The sequence below is a fragment of the Podarcis vaucheri genome (assembly GCF_965113315.1).
Source record: "Podarcis vaucheri genome assembly, chromosome: 5".
In the NCBI taxonomy this organism is placed as follows: Eukaryota; Metazoa; Chordata; class Lepidosauria; order Squamata; family Lacertidae; genus Podarcis; species Podarcis vaucheri.
The window spans coordinates 82727950-82755410 of record NC_138763.1 but is presented as its reverse complement, the minus strand read 5'-3'; the positions used below and the strand labels follow the sequence as shown (position 1 = coordinate 82755410).

The window sequence follows — 27461 nt, the reverse complement described above, 5'->3', positions numbered from 1 at the left end:
TCTAACCTCCTGTGTCAGCTTTTTGCAAGCAAATCGGGATGAATGCTTGTTAAGCACTGGAGGAACCCCAAGCCCATGAAGGACCTCCAGAGATACCATGTATCTAACTATGCTTTTTCGGATGTATAAGAGAGCAGCTGATGATGCCATCATACAGAGCTGCATATCCATATGGGCCATTAACAGCAGCAGAATTGCAGTAACACACCTGAGAAGCATCTTAGTGTGACTTTCTCCTGATATACGGTACACATCTTTGTAAGCAATTCTTCCTAACAGTGCATGACTACAACCCTCCGCCCACCACCCAAATAGATTTATTTTGTAAGTACTTCCAAGGAGCCAACTTGTTCCAGCTTTCTTTTGAAGCGATTCCACCACCTGGTAACAAAGCCAGAAATTTAAAACATTAGAAGGAGAAAGCCGTTTGTCAAACAGATCAAAACAGTTTATGGGAGTTGAGGGACTTTAGACATTTACTTTGCTCAAATGACCTGTGCAACTTGTTCTGGACAAGATGAACTTTAGAGGGGCTGGTGTGCAAATGAAGTAAAAACAAGGAAGGATCCTACATCTGGCAGATGTTCGCTGTTGCTTTTATATTGATAATATTGCTATTATTGACCATGTCGGTTGCTGACAGGGAGTCCTTGGAATTGAATGTAGGGGCATTGAACTCAACAGTGACTGTGCAAACATTAAAGCAAAACACTGCTCTCTGATCCCACCACATGCCTGGAAGCCAGAGGTGTTTGGCCCCCAGAGCCAAAGGACACACACCTTCCAGACCCTCCAAGTGTCCCTATTTTCCAAGGACAGTCCCAGATGTACAGAAGCTGTCCCGGTTTCTGACTTGATCCTGGAATTTCCAGCTTTTCCTTAGGACGTCCCTGTTTTCATCAGAGCAATGTTGGAGGGTATGGCGTTATGTAACCCTTAAGCCTTTAGAAGAAATCTGAAGGCAGCCCTGTATAGGGAGGTTTTTTAATGTTTAATTATGTTTAAATATATATTAGAAGTGGGTGGGGCATTATTATTATTACTGAATAGGGCATCCCTATTTTCATCGGAGAAACATTGGAGGGTATGCCCTTCCCAGTCTGCATTCCCTGTCCTCAGGCCACAACCCTCAAAGGCCCTGATCTGTGCTCTCAGGTGGGTTTGCCTGGCTCTTGCCTGCCTGGATGGATGGAGGATACAGAAATGTGAGGTGTGGTTGTGTGTGGAAACCTATGTGCTCAGTAATGTTGCTCCACTCACTTTTGCTCCAGGCTCCACCTGCCACAGGTATACAGCACACCCAAGGTTGTCTGTGAGGGAATTTGGTAATTTGCTGCTTACCATCCAAGCTGCCGGGTGTTTCACTCTGTTCCTACTAACACCTGAACAGCCTTGCCCTCCTCTGAAATATTTTTAAGTGTGCACACACTCCTGTTTTTCTCCTGCCACCTGGGCCAGAGAGTATTTCCCCTTATTCTTTCTGATAATGGGATTGTTGGTTCACTGCTCTGACATTTTGATACTGATGATTTATTATGAAACTGATTTGAATTATTTCTTCTATAGATAAGGTTGCATTGGTTTCCCCGAAACATGCTTTCTTGCAAGCCTTTTGGAAAGCCATAGCCCAAGTGCCTCTCCCTCACTGTATCTTTTATTTTGATCCTCGTTCAGTTACCTTGAAAACCAGGTGACATATAACGTAAATCAACATAGGTGGAATGGGTGTGCCAGCTCTGCTGCTCACTGAACTGCACGAAAGTGCTGAGGATATGGGTAGATACTGAAAAGAGAGGGACCATAAAAAGAGAACAAAATGAGCAACTTTTGTCCATTTGTATGATGCAACTTAAAAAGAAAAAGTTCAGGTCACGAAGATCAGCAGTAGTGAAAGAGGTAAAATGGAAGACTTTGAAGAAGTGACATAATGGTATTACTTTGCCCTGCTGTATTGGGAACCACCATAGCTCATTGGTGGGTTCTCTGCTTTGAGTACAGAAGGTTCTTGGTTCAATTCTCGGCTGTCAGAGAGCATGCTGGTCAGCAGTCATACTGTTCAAAGTTGGAGTTAACGTTTTATTAGCAAAAACACAATCTCCACAGACTTGGCTGAGTGACTGGCCTAATGAGCAGAGCAGCTCATTCCTGGTGGTCTTACTCCATGAAAATCAGTTGCTGAAACTGATAGTCCCTGCCTCCTTACGGCCATCTAAGTCCCCTTCGAGAGCCAGTGTGGTGTAGTGGTTAAGAGCAGTAGACTCCTAATCTGGGGAACCGGGTTCGCGTCTCCGCTCCTCCACATGCAGCTGCTGGGTGACCTTGGGCCAGTCACACTTCTGTGAAGTCTCTCAGCCCCACTCACCTCACAGAGTGCTTGTTGTGGGGGAGGAAGGGAAAGGAGAATGTTAGCCGCTTTGAAACTCCTTAAAGGGAGTGAAAGGCGGGATATCAAATCCAAACTCCTCCTCCTCCTCTTCTTCTTCTTCTTCTTCTTCTTCTTCTTCTTCTTCTTCTTCTCATCAGGACTTTCCCCAAGCAACCCGAGACTGCATCTGTGCATCGTCAATATCTCCTTCAATGCTTCCGTGCCTCTTCTGGTTCTGGGAGACCAGGGAGGGTTGGAGCTTGTCGCAGCAAGAGACAGAGACACCCATGATCTTCACCAACCAGACTCATCTCTGCCTCTTGGCCTCTCTCCTCCCACCCACCTGCTTCAGCTTCTGCCTCTGATTCTGGACTTTCCTCTGTCACAACTCTCCCCACTCACTAAGCCCTGTTACATCTTCAGCTTCTGACACCTCCTCCTCCAAGTCTTTTCTCTCTTCTCCCTCTGATCATCGTCCCACCAGCACTTCCCAAGCTCTGAGCATTCTTCCCTCGGTGGTTCCCCAGCTGGTTCTTCCCACCATTCCTCTGTGTCCAACCAGTCCATGACATCAGCATCTTCAGGGAGAGCTTTATTTTTTAAAAGTCTATCTCATTTGGGCAAATGTTGTATTTGTATCTGTCAGCGCAACCCAACTGTGTGTGGATGAGTGAAGCCTCAAACTGTGGAGTCAGCAAAGTGGAGGTCCAGCTCACAGTCATTCCCAAAGTGATCATAGGGGGCTGTGGCTGAGCTGGGCTCAGGGGAAGAGTGTTTCCTACCAGGGCTTTCACCCACTAAACCTCATGCAAGCCCCTGTGATTGACTTTGTTGGGGCTGGAGATCTGATAAAGCTCCAGCTGTGCCAACCTCTACTTCTGCACAGATGGCATAAGATGTTCCTTCCCCAAACCATACCACCTGTATCTCTTAAAAGATGGGAGAGGGAGGAAGAGCAAGAGTTAGGATACATCCTATTGCTTTGCCCCTTTGCAAGAAATGTGGGAGATATGGGGGTGCAGGAAGAAGAAGACTTCTTCCTTCTCTTGGGTATCCCTTTCCCACCATGATGAGTTGTGGGCCCTATTAAATATTTGGCCTGGGAAGGGGAGGTGTCCAATATTCCAAATGTTTCAATATTCCAAAATAAGGAGCGTTAACAAAGCAAGTTTCACCAACTGCATCAGTACTCACTTCCAAGTGCTGTTAAATTTAATTGAATTCCTTCCATTTAACTTCCATGTTTGCTGTTACAAATGAACGCTCTGCAAAGCACGCTATGCTCATAACCGGTCACCAGTGCTGGTTTCTTCACAAGTTTACACTTATCGGCTAAATAAATAAATCCGTCCACTTCCCACCCCCTTTTTGCCTCTGTCTCTCCTTCTGATCCTTGTACAAATGGCAAAAACAACATTGTTTGAGATAATAATGAACCAAGAGGTGTGCTGCAATGCAGCCAATAGCCAGTGTTCAAGAGCCTGTTTGGGAGGTGGGGTGAAAACACAGAGGAACGATTGGTCGGTTTCTTCCCACACACCCAGAAACTCATCTAAGACACAGCTGCAGGGAACTGGAGTTGTTTGGTGTCACAGAATGTGATTTATTTCTGTGATCTGGATCTGCGTTTGCTACTTGACTCCTCTCACTTTCATCCTGTGGTTTCTTCCCCTGCAGATCCTATTATCAATCAAGCCTCTTGCATTTAACCACAAACACATTGCCTAGTGAAGGACTGAAGAAGTGCATTTTATCTGAGAAGAAAGCAAAATCTTTTCCCACAATTGGATAAGATTATCATGGGAGTGTACAAACAGCTTCCCAGGTCATGCACAAATCCAGTGTCTAATATATACCTATATATAGTTAGTGAGGCATGGGAGTCAATGAACTGTAAAGGTAAAGGGACCCCTGACCATTAGGTTGTCGTGGCTGACTCTGGGGTTGCGGCGCTCATCTCGCTTTATTGGCCGAGGGAGCTTCTGGGTCATGTGGCCAGCATGACTAAGCTGCTTTTGGCGAACCAGCGCACGGAAACAGAGTGTACCTTCCCGCTGGAGTGGTACCTATTTATCTACTTGCACTTTGACGTGCTTTTGAACTGCTAGGTGGGCAGGAGCAGGGACCGAGCAACGGGAGGTCACCCTGTTGCAGGGATTTGAACCTGCTACAAAATATTGAATGTGAATTGAAGTTTATGAGCTTAAATGCCTGTGAGATGCACATATCCACCCTAGCTATTTGTCCATCGTCAAAACAAGGTGGATGGATCATATGACCAGTGTGGCTTGCAGTAAAAGTTTTAGCAGCAGTGGGCAAGCGCATACAAACCTCTGGCATTATTTCTATACATGGGTGCATGGACACCCTACAGACACAGTGTATGAACCAGTCTGTTCCCTGAAGTTGTGTGATGAACTCACAATGGCTCTTAGATCATTATGAGCCAGTTGTCAAGTGTTGGTTGCCCAGCACAGGAAACCCACATTCAAGTCCTGCCATATTCACGTCACCGATACATCATACGGCCTTGGGCAAATCTCAGGAAGCGCAATAATACTGGTGCATTTCTTCATTTTTCTGACAGCAGGTAACAGGCTTCCTTTAACAAGTACCCCAAAATTAAGTGACACCTTGTAATCTACTAATGCTCACATGGAAATTTGCGTCACGCCTTAGAAGAAGCGATGGGTCACTGCATTTGTACAGGATGTTGCCCACAGTTTCTGTGAAGCGTTTCAAAAGGCAAGGTCCATAGGGAACGATGTGGTGGAAACAAACCTTGGAGCCTCAGCGAATCATTAGTCCCTGGGTATGCGTGTGTAGGGTTGCCAGCAAGTCCACACTTTTCTGGGCCAGCCATTAAGGGTCCTGGGCCAGCTAACTGGAACAGGAGAAGTCTGGAAAATGAGTAAACTGGGATTCTGCAACAAGTGTGCCTGACTCTGGTCCATGGCTTACCTAATTATGCTGGGTTCCGCTCAGTCAGTAGAGCATGAGACTCTTCATTGCAGGGTCAAGGGTTCGATCCCCACATTGGGTAACAATATGCCTGCATTGCAGGGGGTTGGATTAGATGGCGCTTGTGGTCTCTTCCAACGCTACAATTCTATGACTGTACAATGCACAATCCGACTTGCCAGACTCAGCCGTGCATTGGCTCTGCCCCATCAGGTTCTGTCCTGGCTTTGCCTGTTCTGCCCCAGGCCCAAATTTTTTGAAGTCAAAAGTTGATAACTCCGGACTCTCCATCAAACATTATGAAAAATACACAATTGGAGCCACTGTGTCGATGTAGCAACGAGATCTTTTTTCCATATACGTTATCCAGATTTCTCTATATTGACATACTAGGCAGTTTAATTCAAAATGGCACCGTTCCCGAAAAATGTGTTGGTTTCATCATTTCCTTGCACAAATAAACTAGGAAGTACTTGTTCTACATCTACAGCTTTGATTAGGTTAGCTTGTATTGCTCCGCACAATGTTTTATAATAGATTTTTGTTGCACTCACTGATACGATGATTATGAATATGTGAACTATTTGGGGCACAATATAATGGAAATGTGCCATACAAAATAAACATAAAATGATTCTGATCTCTAAAATCTATGTTGATGCAGTATTTGGTTAATAATAACAATAACAATAATAAATTTTATTTATACCCTGCCCTCCCCAACCAAGGCCGGGCTCAGGGCGGCTCAGGTTAGCCAACTGCATTTGGATAGTCTCAAACCATTCGCTTCATTGTGGTGGTACTGTAGCTCTTTGCACATGTCTGCAAAGTGGGTACAATTGTGGCACTAAGGGGCGGCCAAATCCTGTCTGCCTGTTTTGCTTTGGGGCATACCTGCCTCACTCCCTAGGTTCACCTCACCTCCATGGGTAGGACAGAACATCTAACTTACATGTAGGTTTATAAAGCCCAATATTCACGTGCCCATAACATGAAACCTGGTAAATTCCCCATGCCTGGTATTACATGTAGTATCCAATGTATGGATGTGAGCTGGGCATAGGGCTAACCTCACTACCCCACTCTGCGTTGATGGCAGCCACTTGCCAAAGGTAGGAAAAATGGCCTATTATTTAACTGCGGTGCAAATAAAATCCTAAGTGTTCAACACAAGGGAAAGAAAGCCACAACTGCATTGGTTAATGTTTGCTCGATACACATAAGCTTCTGCAATGCAGGCTCTTAATAAAGAACAAGTTTTTGTGTAACTTCCATTTAGCATGTGGATACGCACACAAAGAATTCCAGCTTTGAGAGGAGCCCATCTAGTTACACTGCTTAATTCAGTTTGACCTTATTTTGGGCCTCATATCTGTTTTCATCCTTACTAGTAGGATGGCAACAGCTGTGAGGAGCGTAATACTATCAACACATTCTTTTCAGTGTCTGCGTAAGGGGTCTCAGGTTTAGCTAAATAAACCTGCAAGAACCATTTGAGGGGGAGGGAGAGGGAGAAATCCACATATCTGGAGATATTTTTCAAACAGCAACACCGCTTCATCCCAATATAATCATATAATCCTAAAATAAAAATAAAAACCATACTCCACCTACCGGTATTTTGTTACTAATATAAAAGGGGCAACTCTTCTATTTTTGGTGTCTTCTGTGTACATGTGTCTTGTATTATTTCAGAATTTCACAGCAAAGGAAGCCAACTGGAGTCCCATTAGGGAATGCAAATTCTTCATGTGCACACCTGAAATGTTGGGGTCCAAATGGCACAAAATATGATAAAAACATGGCTTTATGCTGATGCCTGTGTTAAGAGATGAATTTCAGAGTATCTCTAGTAAACGTTTGTTGTTATTGATTCCACCCACAAACCTGTCTTGTTCCACCCATGAGTGACCATGTGGAATTCAGGCATCCCCAACTCAGCCCTCCAGATGTTTTGCGACTACAACTCCCATCATCCCTAGCTAACAGGACCAGTGGTCAGGGATGATGGGAAATGTAGTCCCAACACATTTGGAGGGCCGAGTTTGGGGGTGCCTGATGTAGATTTTGTCAATGCCAGTCATGACTCCTGACCCGTTAGAATCCGCTCTGCTTCTGCCCTCTCTGGTCTTCCCCAGAGAGGCAGTGATTTGAAGTCTATGACATGGCAACCTTGGGCACAACCTCAGTGCCAATACAACAGAGAGGACCACCCTCACTTGAACCAGGTCTTGCTGTTGGGCTCTTAGTTCTGTTTATTCCCAACTAGTGATTGGGTTATATTGTACATGAAGGCACCGCCTCATCCAGTAAGTAAATAGGGACTACCTTATACAGCTTGCTTTTATTTTATATCTTGGTGGTAGGAGTTTGCTCTTTAGCTGCATTAATTCATTGTATCAGTAGCCCTAAAACAGATACCAACCATCCACATCTCTGTAGCAGCCCTTGAAGTTTCTGGAATAAGCAACTGCAGGTGGGAAAGATATCTCTCAAACAGGCGACTCTTCTCCTTCCTCTGTCTCAGCTACTGTAGTCAGTGCATGCTAGAAGTCAAGAAAAAAGAGAGGAGAAAGAGAGAAAGTTATCGTTTATTGGAACTCTTAAGATGATCTGTGAAAAAGCAAAAAAAAAAAGTGTTTAAATGGCTGTCAGACTACTCAGTGAACAAAAACTCAACCCAAACATTTCAGGGGGTGTTTCTTAGAATTTATCAGATGACACCCGGGGTCCCTCCCAGTTCCACTATTCTGCAATTCCATTATTTTAATATCAGAAATGAGTTCAACTGGGGAAAAGTTGCCTAGAGAGATCGTTGCAGGGAATGTTATGTAGTAAGTTTGGATCCTAGAACAATAGGCAGGTAGGATCCTAGAATGGAACAACTGATTGGCTTGCAAGAGAAGACCAATCAGGCTCTAGGAGGAAGTTAATCAGCCTATTAGGCTGGTAGGATCGGAGAATGCAACAACTGATTGGCCTGCAGGAAAAGACCAATCAGGCTCCAGGAAGGAAGCAGAATCAGCCAATCAGATGGGACTCATTGCGAAAATAATGTATATAAAAGCCTGAGGTTTGGGGGGCAATTCAATCACTGTTTTACAAGCTGCGATAAAGAGCCTGAAACCACTGCAGGACTCTGTGTATATTTCAGGGAGTTAAGCATCAGATAGGGGGAGATCTCTCTCTATATTTTATTCAGCCACTCCCTTTATTATCAAAACTAGATAAAACCCCTTGCTTTTTTGTTGTGTTTATGGCAGATTTTCTGCCATCATATCTAGTTTGGCCCTATAATAACCCAGGCACCAGAGAGTATTCTTTCATTACTGGATCCTTGCATTTTGCCACTTCAGGAGGGATGGGACTGAGGTTATCTCCTCCCTCCACTCACCCAGACCATGTGCAAGTATCGGTCCTCCGGAGGCAAAATGCTTGAAAATCACTGCCCCAGAAGAAGAACAGAGGTGAGCAGCACCACTCTCCTTGCTTTCTGCCCACACTCTAATATTCCAGAAACCCTGGCATGAGTGTCACACCAGTAGCTCACGCTCTCAATGGAATCACGCACTGGAAATGAGAACTAACTTCCAGAGGATATGGCGATGGTGGTCACTACTTAAGTAGCTGTAAAAGGGGATTAGGAAAATTCATGGAGGATAATAAGACTGTTGGTCATATGAAACCAACAACGCCATGGGATTTCTATATTCAGAGGCAAAATGTCAATGAAAACCAGTTGCTGGAGAGGAGCAACAGGAAACGGCTCCTGCCTTCGTGTCCCGCTAGTGGCCTTCTTAGAGGAATCTGGCCGTACTTACGTCAGATTGTTCAATTTCATCTATCTCGTCAACTCTGCTCAGATGAGGAGCCCCATATTTGTCGGTCAGCTCAGCTAAGGTTTTCGATGGTGTCTCTTTCTCAGCAGCTGCCTTTGCCTACAATTCAAATTCCATTTTTAATACCATGGCGAATCCATGCAATTTTACGATGTATTCAGCTGAACAAAGCGGTAAATATGCAAGCACACGAAAATCAAGGTGCAAGCCATTCCCCAGCTCCTTTCTCAGACCATTGAGCTGAATGGGCAGTATCTCCTGTGCACAAAAATTTCATTGAAACAAATGGGACCTGTTTGAGACACACAGCAGCACTTGAGACCCACTGAATTTCTCCCTCTATTCTCTGAGCAATGTGACTAAGACAAGGAGCCACCATAGTCAGCAGAGGCCAATTCTGACTGATTAGATGGTTGCTTGTTTTTCAACGAAAGCCTAAAAATGTCTTCTTCGGGAATAATTTAAATAAATTGGCGACATGTAACTTCCCCCTGCTCCACTGCCCAGCAGCTATTGGCCCTTATTGTTATTGCACATGTCCTGTTTTAAAGGATGGGAAAATAACTATGGCTTGGCTTTATGTGCAAACTCATCCTTGATCATGGTTTGCTTGGCTCTCCTAACCTAGATGCTCACCAAACTTCAAATTCAGGAGGCAAGAACACTTGGGGGGGGGGGACCCAGATCACAGGAGAAACAAGCCATTCAAAGGTGCTGGAACATAATTTGGGAGATGGCTATTTGATGAGTGTGGGCATGCAAAATAGAAATGATCATCAATGACATTTTATCCTACCTCCAACTCTGCTTGTAGTTTCTGCTCCAATAGAAGCTCTTCTCTTTCTCTCTCTAATCTCTCTTGTTCTTCCCGTTCTCGTTCCATTTGTGCCTGCAGCCATATCATGCAAAAGTGCAAGTTGGTGAAAAGGAATTTCTCCCTTGATGTGCTAGTCTTTTTCTTTCTTCTTGATTTGCAGGGAGTTTTTGCACGGCAGGTGGGGGGGTGGCATTAAAAAAAATGAGACCCACCAGCCAACTTAGCATTGTGTGCAAACTGAGCCAACTTCTCTGGTGTTCAGTTTAGATTGGTCAATGAAAGTAGAAATCATATAATTTTGCACTTCCTTGCTTTAAGGTCACAGAAAATTTTAACATCTTATGCCTTCGTTCCATGTTTAATCAAGGGTCCCCCTCCCCCACCTATGTATGAATAAATAGTTTATATCATTTAAAAAGGACCAGTTGGCTTTGATTTATGAATTGTGGGTTGGGATTAGAGATCAGTCAAAGGAAAAATATCCGCCCATCCACACATGGGGCACACAAAGGCTGCAATCCTATACACAGGTACCTCGAAGTAAAGCCTACCGAACTCAGCCAGATTTACTTCTCAGCAGACTTGTACAGGTGTATTAAATGAAATTGCATTAGCTAGCGCAAAAGTACATTTCTGCCCAAACATTACAAACCCTGCCAGTGTCTTTTCATTCATCTCTGAGATATGAGTTCTCAGAAATTATCAATATATAACCTCAGAACATTCAAAAGAATCCCTTGTTGCAGGCACAATGCTCTTCTGTTCATGCAATGGAAGGCTCAGGTTACCCCCTGGTCCTCAGGAATGTGTGGATGCTAGCCACAAAGGGGGAAAAAATCAGATCTTTATAATAATGCCCTCTTCTGGAAGCACTCACACGCAGCTTGGGCTTTTTGACTGTTTCTCTGTTTGGTTGCTCTGCCCTACCTGCCTCTCTTCTTCAAGCTTCTGCTGAAACAAAAGTTCTTCTTCCTTCATTCTTTCGATCATTTCCAGTTCTCTTTTGGCCTCCTCTCGCTCTTGCTCCAGATCTTCCCTTTCCAGTTTCCTCTGGAAATGTTTTTTTAAAAAGGCAGCATAAGAGAAAATAGAAAAGGAGATACGAAGTTTCACATTTCTGAGCAGCAAAAGGTTCAGGTGACAGAAAATGAGAGGCTCAGATCTATTGCTAAGCAAAAGTATCTGGACTTCACAGTAATATCTTGTCTGCTTACAAATATGCAAGCAGAGCAAGCAGGAGTGCAGTTCCTAGCCTAATAATAATAAGAATATTAATAAATTAAAATGTAAAAAATTGAAAATTTTGCTTGTTTAGGACTCTCTCTAGCTGCAGAAAGGGGCATAGCTCAGCCTTGACATCCCTATGGTGTAAAGCTCTGCTCAAGTGTTATTAACGATGGCAGTAGTGAACACCTTTAATTTGATAACAGGAATGCCAGGACAGGGAATGGGAACGAAGTAATTTTAGCTCCTGCCCTGAAAGTATGTGTTATCTCATTCATGGCTCTAGGATTATCAACTGGCCATTCAGCAAGCATCAAATGATGCAAAGCTGATACTTGTGTTTTCACTTAACACACACAAGACTGTTCCCCTAATATAATAACCAGCATTAGCATTTAATATTTGAAGAGCCTGACAATATTAAGTATAGAAGCAGAGGACTCACGTGAAGTGCATCATCCATATTTTTTCGATATTTATAAATCCACCATGCCAAGTACAGGATTGGGTCTGCTGGCCGACGTTCTGCCACCTCGGCAAGGCCCTCTGCCAAGCATCTGCCTAGGCATTTTTTGAGATATGCAGTCTCCATTTTCAGTTCTCCAAGTATCTGTGACGGCGATTAGTCCTTTTGGATCTAAAAATGGTGGCAAGCTGTGGGAGGAGGAGGAAAACATTTTGAATAATAGATGTACATTACAGTAATTTAACAAACAGAAATATAAGCTGGTTTGACAACCTTTACCGGTTTAAAAAGTTGCCGAGATATTTAAAGAAACCAATAAATTAATAGCTAGCTTTGACCTGGGTGGAAATCTATGATTAAAGGCTTGCTCTGTAGAACTTAAAGGCTGCAATTCCTAAGAGTTTGTTTCAGGTTAGTGCTATCCACCCCTGAAATCCTTCTGCATAAGCCCCGTGAAAATGGACAGGAGCCACAGAACAGAACAGAAGCCAGACTTTGGGATGGATCAGGCCCATGGTAGGTAACCCAACCACATTGATGTGTAAACTGACCTTCAGTTGAATTAGCTCAATGCAGATTCCAGAGCCTATTCAAACTAAGTAGGTACTAAACTGCCATTTGATATCTAATACTTAAGAACATGGAAAGAATACTTACTAAAAGACAACTCACACTCATATGAAGAGGAGAACTTTGTTCCTGATGCAAGGGTGACCAAACCCTTACTGGTATTTTCTTCACTCTTGTCTAGAAGAATAAGCTCTGTGTGTATCCAAAGATGGAAACAGTTAAGTCTGGATGCTGCTGTTTGGTATCCTAGCAACGGACCAGTGTTCTAGCCCTCTGCTGCTATCTCCCTGAAGATTCTGTATCTCCTTCCTTCTTGGATAGATAGTATATCTTTGTGTTTTTTATTGTTATCAATTGGAAAAAGGAATATATGAAGTTGAAATGTTTACACTGCATTACTTTATATTTGGATATCTGTAATAATGTGGGTAATTTATAAGCTTGAACATTACTGTATTCAGAAAATGAATGCTTTTAAAAACAAACCACCTTTGAAAGATAGGTTAAAAAACCCTTTTATTCCTTTCCTTTCCACTAAGGTAAACACATCAGTATTCCACTTGCAACAAGAAATGACAGGTACTTGTTTTGACCCACATTATACAAGCATCTATCAAGAAATTAATGCTAATTTCAGCCTCCAGTATATACAGCTAAGCGTTTCCCTTAGCCAATTAGCAGCTGCAACCAAAAGATAGGAATCATACACACTGTTTAGGCTGTTAAACTGGGTGCCAGACCCCTCTAATCCCTGGATCCAGCAAGTGTTAGAATTTAATCAAGGCTTCCAATTCATGGAATAGCCAAGCTAGCCTCCTAGTGAGGGTGATAGCTTGTGTGACAAGCCATTAAGGGGGATTAAGGGGTTTGGTGCGAGACAGCAGGTGGGTGGGGGTCCTTCCTTCAACAGATAGAGCCAGGATTTAGAGTAGAAAGATTCAGAGCAGTGATAGGACCTAGAAGTAAAGTAGCAAGGTGGAGAAAGTGTCAGAGAGCACTGTTTGATGTCTGTTTGAGTCCAAGGCTGCAGTTATGGGAGAAAAAAGGGTGGTGAGGCTCGGATTGTAGGCTCAGTGTGAAAAACCCATATATCATAAAGACACCATAGTCTCCGCTGTGCTTCATTCCAAAAGGAAACATGAACCCCGGGGGAACACCTGTTATCTTGCACTGCTCGAAGATTGGAGTGACATGCAACAACACCAAAGAAGGAAGGGGACACATACAGAAGTGATACAACTTCTCTTGGGCATACCAAGTGTTCACAAATACAGATGTTCAGAAATAGCTGGTGGACTTCCAAGGCAATCTGTGGGGAGTGTTCTATCACCACATTTCTTTCTCAGGCAAGCTTGTGCAGGCTTTTGTACTGCACTCTTCTTTAGAAATCCTAGAATAGTGATTACTCTCAAGTGGAGCTGGGCCAAATGCTTTTAATCACTATTTTGCATTAAATGTCCCTGGCCTCAAATGTTACGGTCCAATCCTATGCATGGTTACTGAACAATAAACACAACTTTATCCAATGCTGCTTACAGTTGCAGGTTTAACATACCATGTAGTAAGCCCCAGTTGGATACATTGGGGCTCAGTTCAGGGTAACTGCATATTGTATTTAGTCAGTGATTTTTTTCCTTAAAAAATATTTAGGGGTACTCTCATTTTCCTACTTATATTGAAATACTCCCCCTCAACGAAGCCAAACTTAGATTCACAAAATGTTTAGGGGTATGCATCCCCCTGTGTCCCCCAAGAAAAAAAGCACTGGATTTAGTTGTTAGTTACTTTTCAATCCAGGTTCTCAGTGTGTAACTCAGCTGGTTAGAGCATGGTGCTGATAACGCCGAGGTTGCAGGTTCGATCCTTCTATGGCACGGCTGCATATTCGTGCATAGCAGGGGGTTGGACTAGATGATCCTCAGGGTCCCTTCCGACTCTACAATTCTGATTCTAATACGTAAAAGCTATAGACTGAAATAGTACACGGACAATGCCTTCTGGCTTACAACCCAGGCATCTGGGAATGGGTGAGGTGTATTGCGCATTTGAATTTCTGCTACGGGTGCTGGTTTTATTTGTAACTGAAGTCTATATTTTGTTTTAAGTTTTTGGCTGTGTTTTTAATATAAAAAGGTCAAATTTTGGTTTACACTGTGTACATTTTCACCCTGGCACTTTTGAATGAAGAGCGGGTCGTAAATACTTTCAAGAAGCAAAAATGTTATTAAAAAATTAACCATTTCAAAAATCGTGCTGCGCAGTTGGGTTCAAGCTCGAACTCTTCTGGCACAGCAGCGCCTTCCAGTCCTGGAGAATTGGGCTCTGCTATCTCCTCCTATGTCCCTCTCATGTACAACCAGCCAATGTGCTTTTCTGTTTCCACGGTAATAATGCACAAAACAGGATATCCCGACAAGAGCAGCAAGGGATTCTCTCTCTCTCTCTCTCTCTCCTTTCCTATCTCTCTGCTGCAGGTAGGGAGACGTAACGGGACCCTGAAGACGATAGCAGCAGGGCTTCTCTTCTTTTTAACCCCCTTCCTATCTCTTGTGATGCCGGGAGACGGAAACAGTAGGCGTGCGGCGATTAAGCCAATGAGGCGGCAGCAGCAGCACGTGCGCACGCAGCCGAGACGCTTGTGGACGTACTGCGCCGCCTCGTAGGCAGGGCTGTGCCGAGTAAGGCGTCCCGGTTGCTAGGCGACGGAGAACCCGAACCCCCGCGATCGGGCCCCATAAGACACGAATGCAGTCCGGCGAAACTTAAGCGGATTCGAAGGGGGCGCTTGGCTGGCTAGTGGTACGGTGCAGATTTATTTATTTACTTTGGAGGGGGTAGTAGTATAAATGTCCTTTATGAAGCTACCTAAAAAATTCTGTACCTCGGACACATTTCTTTTCTTTTTTCTGAATTAATTTTTAAGTAGACTTTTAATATAAAGGGTTTATTTAATTGGCTGGGTTGCAAAAGGCTTCCTTGCAAAGTTTTAAAACTTCTGCTCACTTTGGTCCCATAAAAGGTAAGGCTTTGTTTGGCGTTCCCCAATATTTGGGGCACCCACCGGCTAGCAATCGCTGTTTCTTACCGAGTCTTTGGAAAAGGAATGAGGGGTGTTAATAGAATCACAGACTCAATCATGGAGTTGGAAGGGCCCCCGAGGGTCATCTAATCCAACCCCCTGCGACGCTCATCTCGCTTTATTGGCTGAGGGAGCCGGCGTACAGCTTCCAGGTCATGTGGCCAACATGACTAAGCCACTTCTGGCGAACCTGAGCAGCGCACGGAAACGCCGTTTACCTTCCTGCCGGAGTAGTACCTATTTATCTACTTGCACTTTGATGTGCTTTCGAACTGCTAGGTTGGCAGGAGCTGGGACTGAGCAATGGGAGTTCACCCCGTCACGGGGATTCGAACCGCCGACCTTCTGATCGGCAAGTCCTTGGCTCTGTGGTTTAACCCACAGCGCTACCTGCGTCCCTACTAACTATCTATACCCATATATATTATATATTACAAATTTAATAAATAATATAAAATGTTTTCATTCGCTGCAGAAAGCAAAGTATGCTTTGAAAATACAGCTGAGATGTATGAAAGTGCAGGGAGGACGTTGGCAAAGGCGGAAGGTAAAGAAACCTGATTAGAGTGTAGGATCTTGGGAATTATTTCCGGAACATTGATTTTATTAACTTGAAAGGAAGGGATGTGATCTGGCAAGAGATCACCCAATGTACCAAATCCATGCAGAGCTTGGCACAAGATGGGGATGGATGTCAAATACCTCAAGGAACGCATCGGAAGATGTTTGGCTGAGGGACTTGCAGAAGCGGCGGACCGTCGGCCTGTGGACCCAATCGATTTCCTGGCACACTTTATTTACAACTACAAGAACAGATTAAATGAAGAAGAAAAGGTAATGTATCTCTTCTTAATTTAAAAGCAAACACTGAAGAATGGTAGAATCAAGGAGACAGGGTTTCCATTAATCCTTTGTGCATTTCCCCAACACTTTGTGGGTTTTTTTAGAGGAAGGTAGAGAGGGCCGAGCTGGAACGTGAGCATGAAGAAGCCCTTGCAGAAGCGAAGAGGATAGAAAAGCTGAAAGCAGAAGAGCTCCTGGTTGCCAAGAAATTTGAAAAACAGCAGCAGGTCTGAAACCCTTTCCTAAGCAATATTCGCGGGTGGCGCTGTGGCCACGTGACCCGGAAGTGTCCCCGGACAGCGCTGGCCCCCGGCCAATAGATGTGAGATGGGCGCACAAACCCCACAGTCTGTCAAGACTGGCCCGTTCGGGCAGGGGTACCTTTACCTTTACCTTTATGAATAGGTGAGATGATCTGTAATGACAGCAGAGGGCCCAAAATAAGCCAGTAATACCATTGTAGTGAATGGCTATTGGGTTTTAAATGATGAGTGGCTGAGACACCATCAATCATTTGTTTTAGTTAGCTAAATCACATTTTTATTTTACAAAGATCATTAAAGAGCAGCAATCCAAGAAGACAATTGCGGAGTTATCTGGGAAGGATGGAGCACCAATTCTGCAGAGGACTGAAGAAACTGACAAAAATCATATAAATGAAGTGAGTAACAACATGTATGTGGGTTTATTGTCTCAGAATTCCCTTTTAATAATGAAATTCGGTGGTTGAGGTTTTCAGTCTGAGAGTAAAATGAGGCCACCAAAAAATAAGGGAGTAGTTTCTATATACCCAGGTATCAAGAAGTATAAAAGTGTGTAAATGAAAAAGCTTTCTTTTTAAATAAAACAACTGCTCTATGACCTTCCACGAACTGTGACCTTCCAAAAATGTGGGCACCGAGATAAGAAAACAGAGTAACTAATTGTTTGTTGAATGAATTTCTGGATTCTCAATGGACACTTAAGACAGGAGCTCCTCTGTATTTCCTATCTCTATTGCTTAGAGTCAGGTGTGTGTGACTGGCCAGTTATAGCTCTAATGAAATCCTCAATTTCTCCATTATTTTTTATGGACATTTCTCACTTCCATCTGGGAACCTTAGGACAAAGGGAAGAAGCTGAGCAGAGCAGATTGTATGAGTCTAAAATCTAAGTCTCTAGTCAGTGCATGGAATCAGATGAATAAAATAAATTGAAAGAGAGAGGGAATTAATTGGTGTGTCAAGATCCTAAAAGCTTATAATATTATAATGAATAACTTTAGCTTTGGATGAGGAGAGATATAGGTCATGAGATTAAAGTCTCCTCCCCAGATTATACACCACTCGCCTCTCTACTTCACCCTGAAGGAGAGAAAAAAGCCACTGTGACGTCATGATGATGCTGCCTCCCTGAAGGAGAGAGCCTGGCCACTGTGACCTCATGATGATTCTGCCTCCTTGAAGGAGAGAGGCTGGCCACTGTGACCTTATGATGATGTTGCCTCCCTGAAGGAGGGTGGCTGGCCACTGTGACCTCATGATGATTTTGCCTCCCTAAGGGAGAAAAAAAAGCCATTGTGACGTCATGATGATGTTGCCTCCCTGAAGGAGAGAGGCTAGCCATTGTGACCTCATGATGATGTTTCCTTCTTGAAGGAGAGATGCTGGCCATTGTGACCTCATGATGATGCTGCTTCCCTAAAGGGGAGTTTACCACTGTATATACCAAGCACCCTGCACATAGAAAAAATGAATATTCTCCCCAATGTTGTAGTCTTTGACGTGCAAAGAGGGTAATTTTATTAGAGACATTCAAACATGCAGTCTTACTAACTGCAGGCTGAAGAGGTACAGTTCAGGAGGGAAAAATAACCAAAGCTCTCATCCAGTGTACTTTTGTTTTTGCAGATAGGCTGTTCCATTTTGGGTTAGGTCCGACCCTGGGGGTTTGAAAGGCAAGGTTGAAAGGCCACTTCCTGTAAAGTGGGAGTAGCTACCTATCACTCTCCAACTTAACTTAAAAATGGAAACATCTGCAACATACGCAGAAATGCAATAACACTGTTGGATCACCCTGAAACAGGAAAAACAAAAACAAATGGAAACTATAAGTGTGAAATCAATCATCAGCGGGAGAACAACCAATATAAGGAGAGAGGAAGTGAACATTTGAGTCAGTGGGTTGGTGGAATGCCTGTATTCATAATAACAGAAGGTTCACTAGATAAGAACATTGTTTTCTTACTTTATTTATAAGGGAGTATTCTTTATTGGGTTGTAAAAATGTACTGCCTCTCTGGGAGGGCATTCTTCCTTGCCCAAACAGTCCAGCATATGCCACGCTGGCTTGAGGACTCAGTGAAGATCCTTATGGCCAAAGACTACCTTGGCTGAGGTTGAGTTATTATGAACATTTTATTACAAAATATTTTTGTTACAAAATAATAAATTGTATTTTTAATATTTTATTGGAAGCCGCCCAGAGTGGCTAGGTTAACCCAGCCAGATGGGCGGGGTATAAATGATAAATTATTGTTGTTGTTGATTTCCAGAAGAAGAGAGAACTTATACTGCTTTTAATAAAATCCCCTTTAAGTTTGTGAATTATCTGATCCATGCATATATATATATATATATATATATGCAGGTTTTGGTGTCTTCGGGTGTCTTCCCGTGTAAGAGTCGGGGTGTCTGTGCGACGTTTCGACGAGGTCTCACTCGTCATCTTCAGGCAAGTGCTTTCGGCTTCTTGCTTTCGTAGATTTTCACGGGTACAGGAATGCAGGTTTTGGTGTCTTCGGGTGTCTTCCCGTGTAAGAGTCGGGGTGTCTGTGCGACGTTTCGACGAGGTCTCACTCGTCATCTTCAGGCTGGTGCTTTCGAGTGAGACCTCGTCGAAACGTCGCACAGACACCCCGACTCTTACACGGGAAGACACCCGAAGACACCAAAACCTGCATTCCTGTACCCGTGAAAATCTACGAAAGCATATATATATTTATATATATATATATATATATATATATATATATATATATATATGCAAAATTCTCCAAAGGGAGAATTTTCATGGTGGTGTATGTCCCTGTGCTCATGTATATGATGTTGATTTGTATTAACAGAAGAGAACAGACGAGAAGAATGTGAGGATTCCAGAAGAACTTGAAACTACTGCTGAGTCAAAGAAAGAAACCTTAGAAGACAAATTGGATCAAGGTTACATCAGTGTTATAAAGGCTGAATTGGGTGAGACTCCTGGTGAGGAGAATACCAGCTCAACTCTCCAGGAAGCCTTGACAGAGATAACCATGGATGAAGGTTTTAATCGAATTCCGCAGGAGACGATGGATGATGGAGGTGAAAGCCAGCTGGAACATGATGAAGTAAATCAGAATGAACATGATACAGAAACAGAAGATGACACGGAAGATGAAGAAGCCACTCCAGATGAGGAATCCAAATCCAGTCAAGAGCTGAATTTGGAGTAACAGTGCAATCCTAACCATGTTTACTCAGAATTACCGTATTTTTCGCTCTATAACACGCATCTGACCATAACACGCATGTAGTTTTTAGAGGAGGAAAACGAGGAAAAAATATTCTAAATGAAACAGTGGATGTATGATTTTTATGGTTCATGCTGTGGCCACAGACATGTGATCTGACAGTGAGTTTGGGGTAGCCCAATGCAAAAATCCTGAGGATCCATGTGGATCCGTGCTTTGTAACCACGTTTTAAGTGGGGAGGGAAGGAAAAGAACTCAAGGGACAAGGAGCTTTTCCGCGGGGAGGAGGGAGGGAAAGAGCACTGTTGCTTTAAAGGTATACTTAAGGTATTTGCCCTGTGCCTGGGTTTTTTTTTCCATTTAACAGTTTGCAGCCTTTTCCTTCCGCTCCTTGTTTTGAGACGGAATAGATTTGAGCAAGTGAGGACGACTTGGATTGCAGGGGATTCGCCATTAGCTGCTCCTCCTTGCAGCCTGAATGATAAGCAGCCACCAGCAGCAATAGAATGGAGCACAAAAAAGCGGTAGGGGCACTAGGACCCAGACAATGCTCAAATCTATCCTGCCTGAAAACAAGCTGCTCCATCCCAGCCGATCAGCTGAGACGCCCTCCCCAGCCTTTTTTTTTACTTCCTGGTTTTCACTGCGCTGGCTCAGAGCTCGAGGTTGGTTTTATTTTGCTGCTGGTTGCTTAAATTTTATCTTTCCTGCCGTCTCTCTGCAGCCTCATTGCTCTGTTTAGAGAGCGCGCAGACCTTTGCTAGCGTCTGTCCCTCCTCCCGTGTAAGCGGCTGCTGCCGGCTTGGCTGCTATGGCTCTCCTTCCCTCCCTCCTTCCTGGCTCCAGGTCGCTTTAAAGAAAGCAAAGTGAGAGCCTCGTAGAGCGTGTAAGTGGCTCCCGCTTTGCCTGACTGACGGCAGCCATGGCTCTGATCCGTGCATTCGCTCCTTAACACGCACAGGCATTTCCCCTTACTTTCTCGGAGCAAAAAAGTGCGTGTTTTGGAGCGAAATTTACGGTAAGTCCCACGGAGTTCAGCAGGACTTTCTAACAAGATGTTGTGCATAGGACTGTGACCAAAAAAGGAAAGCAGCAGCTTCTGAGTTGGTTTAGATTATTCGCTTTCTCTAACTTGCAGTGTTCTGGGGTGGATGATAATGGTGTTTCTACTACAGTTGCTGATTTCAGTAGAACTAAACCGCAATATTTCTTTTAACTTTGACATTTTCATATTAGGGGAAAAGTCTTGCAAATAAACTTTAGGTCTAGATTTGTCAGTTTTCATTACCCTTTTTCAAGACTTTGTTACTCATGAGATGTGCATGATACAACTTACTCAGCTACTGTAATTCTTAAAAACTCATATGGCGGTTGTCACATATCTTTGTGTCTCCACTAACTACCAGATGGTGTCGCCATAGCTTTGGAAACCAAGAGATGAATCATTGTGGTATTTTATCTCATTCACTGTTGAATTAGAAAGTTGAAGCTAGAAAGGAATATTTACAGAGGTAATTAAAATATCTGAGACAAGATCAGTGATAAATTAAAACTAGATTAAAACACACATCAATATTTTACATACAGGGGATGCTTGTCTAAACAAAACGTTTTTAGTAGGTGCCCAAAAGGGTACAGTGAAAGTGCCTGCCTGGTGTCAATAGGCAGTGAGTTCCATAGCATAGGTGCTGCGATATAAGAAGATGGATTTCTTACCAGTGCAGAACAGGTATTATGTGGTACCACCTGTAGCAGTGCCAGTTCTGCAGACTGAAGCGGCTGAGTGAGCGTACAACGAACTCGCAGCTAAACTGATAAACTGATCCCAAGTTGTTAGGGGCTTTGCATGCTAACAGCAACATCTTGAAGGGGCCTGATAGCAAATAGGCAACCGTTGTGCTTAACAGACATCCCACACACAAATACCACCCCCGTTTTGCTCCTTTTGCATGCATGCATGCAGTCACATGGCACTCTCACTCCTCCTACACTGCAAAGCGACCATCTGCCCTTGATGTTTCCGTTGAAATTCCTGTATTGCAGCGGGGTTGGACTAGATGACCCTGGGGGTCCCTTCCTAATCAACAAAGGAGATACAGTAGCTCAATTCTGTAGATGATCTTCGGGGTCCCTTCCAACTCTACAATTCGGTGACAACCGGGGGGCCACCTGCCATGAATGCTTTAGTTGAGATTCCTGCATTGCACGGGGTTCGACTGGATGACCAGCGGGGGTCTCTTCCAACTCTAAAATTCTATGATCCCGTGGGAAAGGATGCCAGGAAGCGAGTGCCTCTCCAGCCCATTCTATCTCTATAGTGGCAGGAGTCCATCGGCGATCCTGGCAAAGGATGAAGGGCAGAGAGAGGGCGGAGGGAATCGCCTGCGCATGCGCGAGAAGGCCCTTGCCCCCGCATGCGCAACGAGCGGGCTGTTTTGTGGCGTCATGGCGCGCTCGGCTGAGGAGCTTGTAGGGCAGGTGGTGCTGCCGGGGGACGCCCTGTTCCTGCCGGGCCACGCCGAGGCGGACAGCGAGAGGCTGTGCTTGGCCACCGGAGGCCCTCAGAAAGGGCGGCTGGTTTGCGGGCCCGGGCTGAGGCGCGGCGGGGACGGGCTGCTTGTCGCCAAGTGCGGGCTGCTGCGCTACCGCGGCGGCGGAAGTGGCTCCGGGGGAACCTATTGGGTGGACTCTCAGCAGAGGCGGGTAAGGCGGGGCGGGGCAGCGGAAGTGGCGGACTGGGAAACGGCGCATGCGTGGCAGGGTGGCGGTTTGCGGGGATTCCGCGCCGTTATTTCACAGGGAGGAGGCAGGGAGGCGAGCTTTTTCTGGCCACGTTTTCATTTATTTATTCTGTAGAATGGCTTCTCTTTTTTAAAAGCAACAACAACAGACTGGGTTACAAAAAAAGGTGTTTTGTATAGTACTGGAATTTTTAGGTTTTAAGTTTTTTTAAAAAATTAATAATTTAATTAAAAAAAATTAATTTAATTTAATTTTAAAAAAATTATTTAATTAGGGTTTAAAAAATTTAATTAATTAAATTTAAAAAATGAATTAAAAATCCTGTCCTGCAGACAGGAATCCAGACAGTCATTAATGTCTTGGACCGCCCAGAGATCTAGGGGTGAAGGACGGTATGCCTAATAAATGCATTCCCAATTATTATTAAGGAAGGTGGGGAGGAGGACTGGTTTCATAACAACCGCGTTATTTGTTTGTTTCATAAGAATTGTAAAACTGCAATAACAGTCAAAGCAGTTTACAAAAAAAGGTGCTGTTGTTTTGTACAGCGCTGCTTGCTTTATTTTTTTATATTAAAAATGTTAACCTCATCCAGTAACGCCTCTGGTAGGAGATCTGTATAATCTTGATTCCCCCGCAACTTGGAGAATATTTTATTTGAACACCTTTTCAGCTAGAACAGATATTAAGCACTTTCTGGAAGCGGTTTTCTGTAAGATCCCACTTTGGCTACAGTGTCCTTTGATTCATGTCAGAGTAGCCCAAGAGAGTTGGAAACCAAGCATATTGCTGTGTTTTTATTTCATTATTATGTTAGTCACTATGTATAATAAACACAATTTTAGCGATTAACTGTACTCTACCAGGATGCAGAGTGAAATTGGATGAAGTGTAGTATGAACCTTTTAAGAATACCCTATACTTCATCTCCATACACCTTATGACAACACTAAGGTCTTATGCCCAGATTTTGTATGTGTGTATATATGGGCAGAATGGTTTGGATCACATGCTGCACCAAGGTAAACCATAGTTTAGCACAAACATACGGGCTGCTGCACCAAGGTAAACCATAGTTTAGTACAAACATACGGGCTCTCACAGAGAACAGTGTGTCCACTTTGCCCATTCTTGGTCATTCTGCTGCTACGCTAAGTGGATTGTGATGATGGATTGTGTTTGAGGAGCATACTGTGTAATATCAGCATTTTGCTTGTTTTGAAGGCTAAAGCAATCTGCATATTTAAAATTACTTTCCTCCCTTGCTCCCAAATTCTTTTCATGACCAGTATGTTCCAGTCAAGGGAGACCATGTGATTGGCATAGTGACCACCAAAGCTGGGGACATATTCAAAGTGGATGTTGGGGGAAGTGAGCAAGCATCTCTATCCTACTTGGCATTTGAAGGCGCAACCAAAAGAAACAGGCCAAACGTGCAGGTGAGGAGTCTGAACATGACTGACAGCTTTGATTCCCTAAAGCTACATTCTATACACAATTTCGTGAGAGCCTCGTTGAGTTCAGTGTGATTTACGGCAACAGGATTATGTTGTTAAGCTTGTACTAATTCACAATGGTAATATTGAGTCAGTACCTCTCCTTTAGTCACAATGTTTTATCAGTACATCTCTTGTGTGAACATGTTGAAGGAGATCACGTACACCATGAGCAAAGAGTTTAAATTCCTTTGCATGTTGCTCCTCCATCTGTCAATTTATGACAAGAGCTACTGATCATTGGAATATGCATGTGGTAACAAATTACTCATTGTCATGCTTAGATAGCCAAGAATAACAGGAAGAGGCTTTGGGTTCCTTTTAAAATCAGTGTTGGACAGTTAAGAGTCTGATGTTACATCTTCCTTTTAGTGCTGGACTATTGACACTTAAGCTTGGATGTCTTTTGTTGTTCGACAATATTTTATGTCAGTTGACCGACGTGCCAACACTACATCTCACAGACTTTTGTTGCCCTGTTTAATGAGAGCAGCAAGCAACTACATCCCTGGCAAAATGATTTCTTAATATAGAAACATTCTTGTGTGACGAAGCTAATTGGATATAAATGTATTAAAGTTGGACACGATACACATTCAGAACCATTTCATCTATTTATGTATCTTTTTTTCCTTAGGTGGGAGACCTTATTTATGGACAGTTCATTGTTGCCAATAAAGATATGGAACCTGAGATGGTCTGTATTGACAGCAGTGGCCGAGCAAATGGAATGGGAATCATTGGACAAGATGGTTTCTTATTCAAGGTGTCATTAGGCTTAATAAGAAAGTAAGTGTGACAGATTTCTAACCAAGTATTTTGAGCTTGGAAGTTCTAGCTTAGATTGCAAAAGCACATTACATGCTTGGCAGTGCAACTGTTATATGCGAACTAGGATTAATATCACTTTGGCATTTTAATTGCATGCCAAAATTGACGTAACTAAAAAAAAGGATGTAGTAACTGAATACTACTAATCAGTACAGACTTCTATCAGGGTAACTGACACAAACTCTTCCAGGACTTTAGTGCTTTAGATGTGAGAGGTTATGTTTTTCTTGAAGATTCTTTGCATATACAAAACTAAAATGTTTGGGAAGAAAGCCAAGGAAGAACTTTTCTCCCTGGCATGTTTTTGTTGCACAAATAGTATGTTAATTTATCAGTCATGCAGTTTCTCACTCTGCCCCTAGCCCTCTTGACCAGAAATCTAAAGAGTGACAGTCCCATGAAAATGTTTTATACCACCTCATCTTGGTGAGATATAACCTGATAATGGGCATCTTCCAAGTCCCAAAATGAGTGGGGCTGTGAAATTGCAGGTTACTTTTTAAAAAATCCTTTTTTAAAAAAAGCATCCCAACACCTTCTCTGATTTGGGTAGGACCTAAAGAAAAAAATGTAGCTTTGTAAGAATTGAGGTCTTAATCGTTAGAAGTATGAACAGTTTACCAGAGCCATATATTGATTTTTCTTCCCTTCACATTTTATTTTGATTGCAGACTCTTAGCTCCGGAGTGTGAAATAATCCAAGATTTGGGACAACTTTATCCATTTGAACTGGTTTTAGGAATGAATGGGAGAATTTGGGTGAAAGCCAAAACAATTCAACAGACTTTAATTGTGGCAAATGTCTTAGAAGCCTGTGAACACATGACTGCAGAACAGAGGAAACAAGCCGTTTCCAAGTTGTTAGACAACTGATGGGAAGGAATTTTATATAGATATTCTTATGTGGAAATGATGACCCAGAAATGCATTTTTAAATATTTTTTATATTTAAGGCAATAAATGTTACAGTTCAAATACTTTTATTTTTTTATTCTGCATCTTTTGCTCTTGAGTCTATGTCTGCTTGTGGCAGACTGTGACTTGTAGTCCACTTTTTGTAAAAGTATGCATACTTCAGACTTTTATAACTAAGTCAGTAGTATTTGCAAAACAAAGGCAGCCTCCCTTTGGTCTGTTATTTTAGTCTCACTGTATTTTTAGTGACTTGCAGCTTGATTGAGTTGTGAATTACTTTTTGCCAGCTCTACTTGATGAAGCTGTGAAAAATAAAGAAAAAGGTTTGTATCAATGAAAGAAGTGGCTTATGCCTTGATTGCTTTTTCCAGAAAGAGCTGATTTTGTTGCACTTTCCATGAGAAATGTGTGCGTTTTTTAAATTTTATATACCAGGGGTGGCCAACTCCCAAGAGACTGCGATCTACTCACAGAGTTAAAAACTGGCAGAATTAAAACCTGGGGGTTCAGGTCAAAGATGTTGGGGTTTTAGGGGGGAGGAAAATTGTTGAGCTTTTTTTTTAGGGGAGCCACAGTTGTTCAGCTTCTTTGGGGGAAGCCAATGATCTACCAGTGATCTGCTGCAGGCGTCCAGTGATCTATCTGTAGATCACGATCTATCTGTTGGACATAATAATAATAATAATAATAATAATAATAGTAATAATAATAACAACAATAACAATAATAATAATTTATTATTTGTACCCCGCCCATCTGGCTGGGTTTCCCCAGCCACTCTGGGCAGCTTCCAACAAAGATGAAAGATACACTGAAATGTCACATATTAAAAACTTCCCTGAACATCTGATGGGAGGGCGTTCCACAGGGCGGGCACCACTACCGAGAAGGCCCTCTGCCTGGTTCCCTGTAACTTGGCCTCTCGCAGTGAGGGAACCGCCAGAAGGCCCTCAGAGCTGGACCTCAGTGTCCGGGCAGAGCGATGGGGGAGGAGACGTTCCTTCAGATATACTGGACCAAGGCCATTTAGGGCTTTAAAGGTCAGCACCAACACTTTGAATTGTGCTCAGAAACTTACTGGGAGCCAATGTAGGTCTTTCAAGACCGGTGTTATATGGTCTTGGCGGCCACTCCCAGTCACCAGTCTAGCTGCCGCATTCTGGATTAGTTGTAGTTTCCGGGTCACCTTCAAAGGTAGCCCCACGTAGAGTGCATTGCAGTAGTCCAAGCGGGAGACAACCAGAGCATGTACTACTCTGGCGAGACAGTCTGCAGGCAGATAGGGTCTCAGCCTACGTACCAGATGGAGCTGGTAAACAGCTGCCCTGGATACAGATTTGACCTGTGCCTCCATGGACAGCTGTGAGTCCAAAATGACTCCCAGGCTGCGTACCTGGTCCTTCATGGGCACAGTTACCCCATTCAGGACCAGGGATCCTCCACACCTGCTCGCCTCCTGTCCCCCAAAAACAGTACTTCTGTTTTGTCAGGATTCAACCTCAATCTTTTAGCCGCCATCCATCCTCCAACCGCTTCCAGACACTCACACAGGACCTTCACCGCCTTCACTGGTTCTGATTTAAAAGAGAGGTAGAGCTGGGTATCATCCGCATACTGATGAACACCCAGCCCAAACCTCCTGATGATCTCTCCCAGTGGCTGCATGTAAATGTTGAAAAGCATGGGGGAGAGGACAGAACCCTGAGGCACCCCACAAGTGAGAGCCCAGGGGTCTGAACACTCATCCCCTCCCCACCACTTTCTGAACACAGCCCAGGAGGAAGGAGCAGAACCACTGTATGACAGTGCCCCCAGCTCCCAGCCCC

At 43.6% G+C, this 27461-nt stretch overlaps 3 protein-coding genes and 1 long non-coding RNA gene across 8 annotated transcripts; 2 read left to right on the top strand and 2 right to left on the bottom strand.

The window, feature by feature from the left end:
- Positions 1-220: 220 nt before the first annotated feature.
- Positions 221-2216, bottom strand: LOC309532380. Its single transcript, XR_014219833.1, has 2 exons — positions 1679-2216; positions 221-381 (listed from the first exon to the last, which is right to left on the bottom strand). It is a non-coding gene; the product is annotated as an uncharacterized lncRNA (long non-coding RNA).
- A 5435-nt stretch (positions 2217-7651) lies between these two features.
- DYDC1 (DPY30 domain containing 1) lies at positions 7652-12503 on the bottom strand. 2 transcript variants are annotated; one of them, XM_082225010.1, is made up of 6 exons: positions 12345-12503; positions 11652-11843; positions 10910-11032; positions 9962-10054; positions 9148-9264; positions 7652-7872 (listed from the first exon to the last, which is right to left on the bottom strand). In XM_082225010.1, the coding sequence occupies exons 2-6, from the start codon at positions 11796-11798 to the stop codon at positions 7819-7821; spliced, it is 534 nt and encodes a 177-aa protein (XP_082081136.1). In that variant the 5' UTR covers positions 11799-11843; positions 12345-12503; the 3' UTR covers positions 7652-7818. The 2 variants fall into 2 exon arrangements, with proteins under 2 accessions (XP_082081136.1, XP_082081137.1); XM_082225011.1 differs by having other exon boundaries at positions 12330-12489.
- A 1956-nt stretch (positions 12504-14459) lies between these two features.
- Positions 14460-20924, top strand: LOC309533553 (uncharacterized protein). 4 transcript variants are annotated; one of them, XM_082225006.1, is made up of 7 exons: positions 14460-15041; positions 15797-15868; positions 15990-16155; positions 16269-16391; positions 16718-16825; positions 19268-19668; positions 20675-20924. In XM_082225006.1, the coding sequence occupies exons 3-6, from the start codon at positions 16003-16005 to the stop codon at positions 19631-19633; spliced, it is 750 nt and encodes a 249-aa protein (XP_082081132.1). In that variant the 5' UTR covers positions 14460-15041; positions 15797-15868; positions 15990-16002; the 3' UTR covers positions 19634-19668; positions 20675-20924. The 4 variants fall into 4 exon arrangements, with proteins under 4 accessions (XP_082081132.1, XP_082081135.1, XP_082081134.1 ...); XM_082225009.1 differs by lacking the exon at positions 15797-15868; XM_082225008.1 differs by lacking the exon at positions 15797-15868 and having other exon boundaries at positions 14461-15041; positions 15940-16155.
- Positions 20925-22060: 1136 nt separating this feature from the next.
- Positions 22061-25698, top strand: EXOSC3 (exosome component 3). The gene is made up of 4 exons (XM_082225005.1): positions 22061-22354; positions 23683-23832; positions 24527-24678; positions 25392-25698. The coding sequence occupies exons 1-4, from the start codon at positions 22097-22099 to the stop codon at positions 25591-25593; spliced, it is 762 nt and encodes a 253-aa protein (XP_082081131.1). The 5' UTR covers positions 22061-22096; the 3' UTR covers positions 25594-25698.
- The last annotated feature ends 1763 nt before the right edge of the window (positions 25699-27461 follow it).

Excerpts from the sequence above, each read along its gene's own strand:
- DYDC1 (XM_082225010.1), bottom strand. The coding sequence starts at position 11,798 with ATGGAGACTGCATATCTCAAAAAATGCCTAGGCAGATGCTTGGCAGAG. Across the intron at positions 11,033-11,651 it reads ATATGGATGATGCACTTCAC|AGGAAACTGGAAAGGGAAGA; the intron begins GTGAGTCCTCTG and ends AAACATTTCCAG. Across the intron at positions 7,873-9,147 it reads ATGAAATTGAACAATCTGAC|CATGCACTGACTACAGTAGC; the intron begins GTAAGTACGGCC and ends CTTGACTTCTAG.
- LOC309533553 (XM_082225009.1), top strand. The coding sequence starts at position 16,003 with ATGGGGATGGATGTCAAATACCTCAAGGAACGCATCGGAAGATGTTTG. Across the intron at positions 16,156-16,268 it reads GATTAAATGAAGAAGAAAAG|AGGAAGGTAGAGAGGGCCGA; the intron begins GTAATGTATCTC and ends GGGTTTTTTTAG. Across the intron at positions 16,392-16,717 it reads AATTTGAAAAACAGCAGCAG|ATCATTAAAGAGCAGCAATC; the intron begins GTCTGAAACCCT and ends TATTTTACAAAG.
- EXOSC3 (XM_082225005.1), top strand. The coding sequence starts at position 22,097 with ATGGCGCGCTCGGCTGAGGAGCTTGTAGGGCAGGTGGTGCTGCCGGGG. Across the intron at positions 22,355-23,682 it reads TGGACTCTCAGCAGAGGCGG|TATGTTCCAGTCAAGGGAGA; the intron begins GTAAGGCGGGGC and ends TTTCATGACCAG. Across the intron at positions 23,833-24,526 it reads GAAACAGGCCAAACGTGCAG|GTGGGAGACCTTATTTATGG; the intron begins GTGAGGAGTCTG and ends TTTTTTCCTTAG.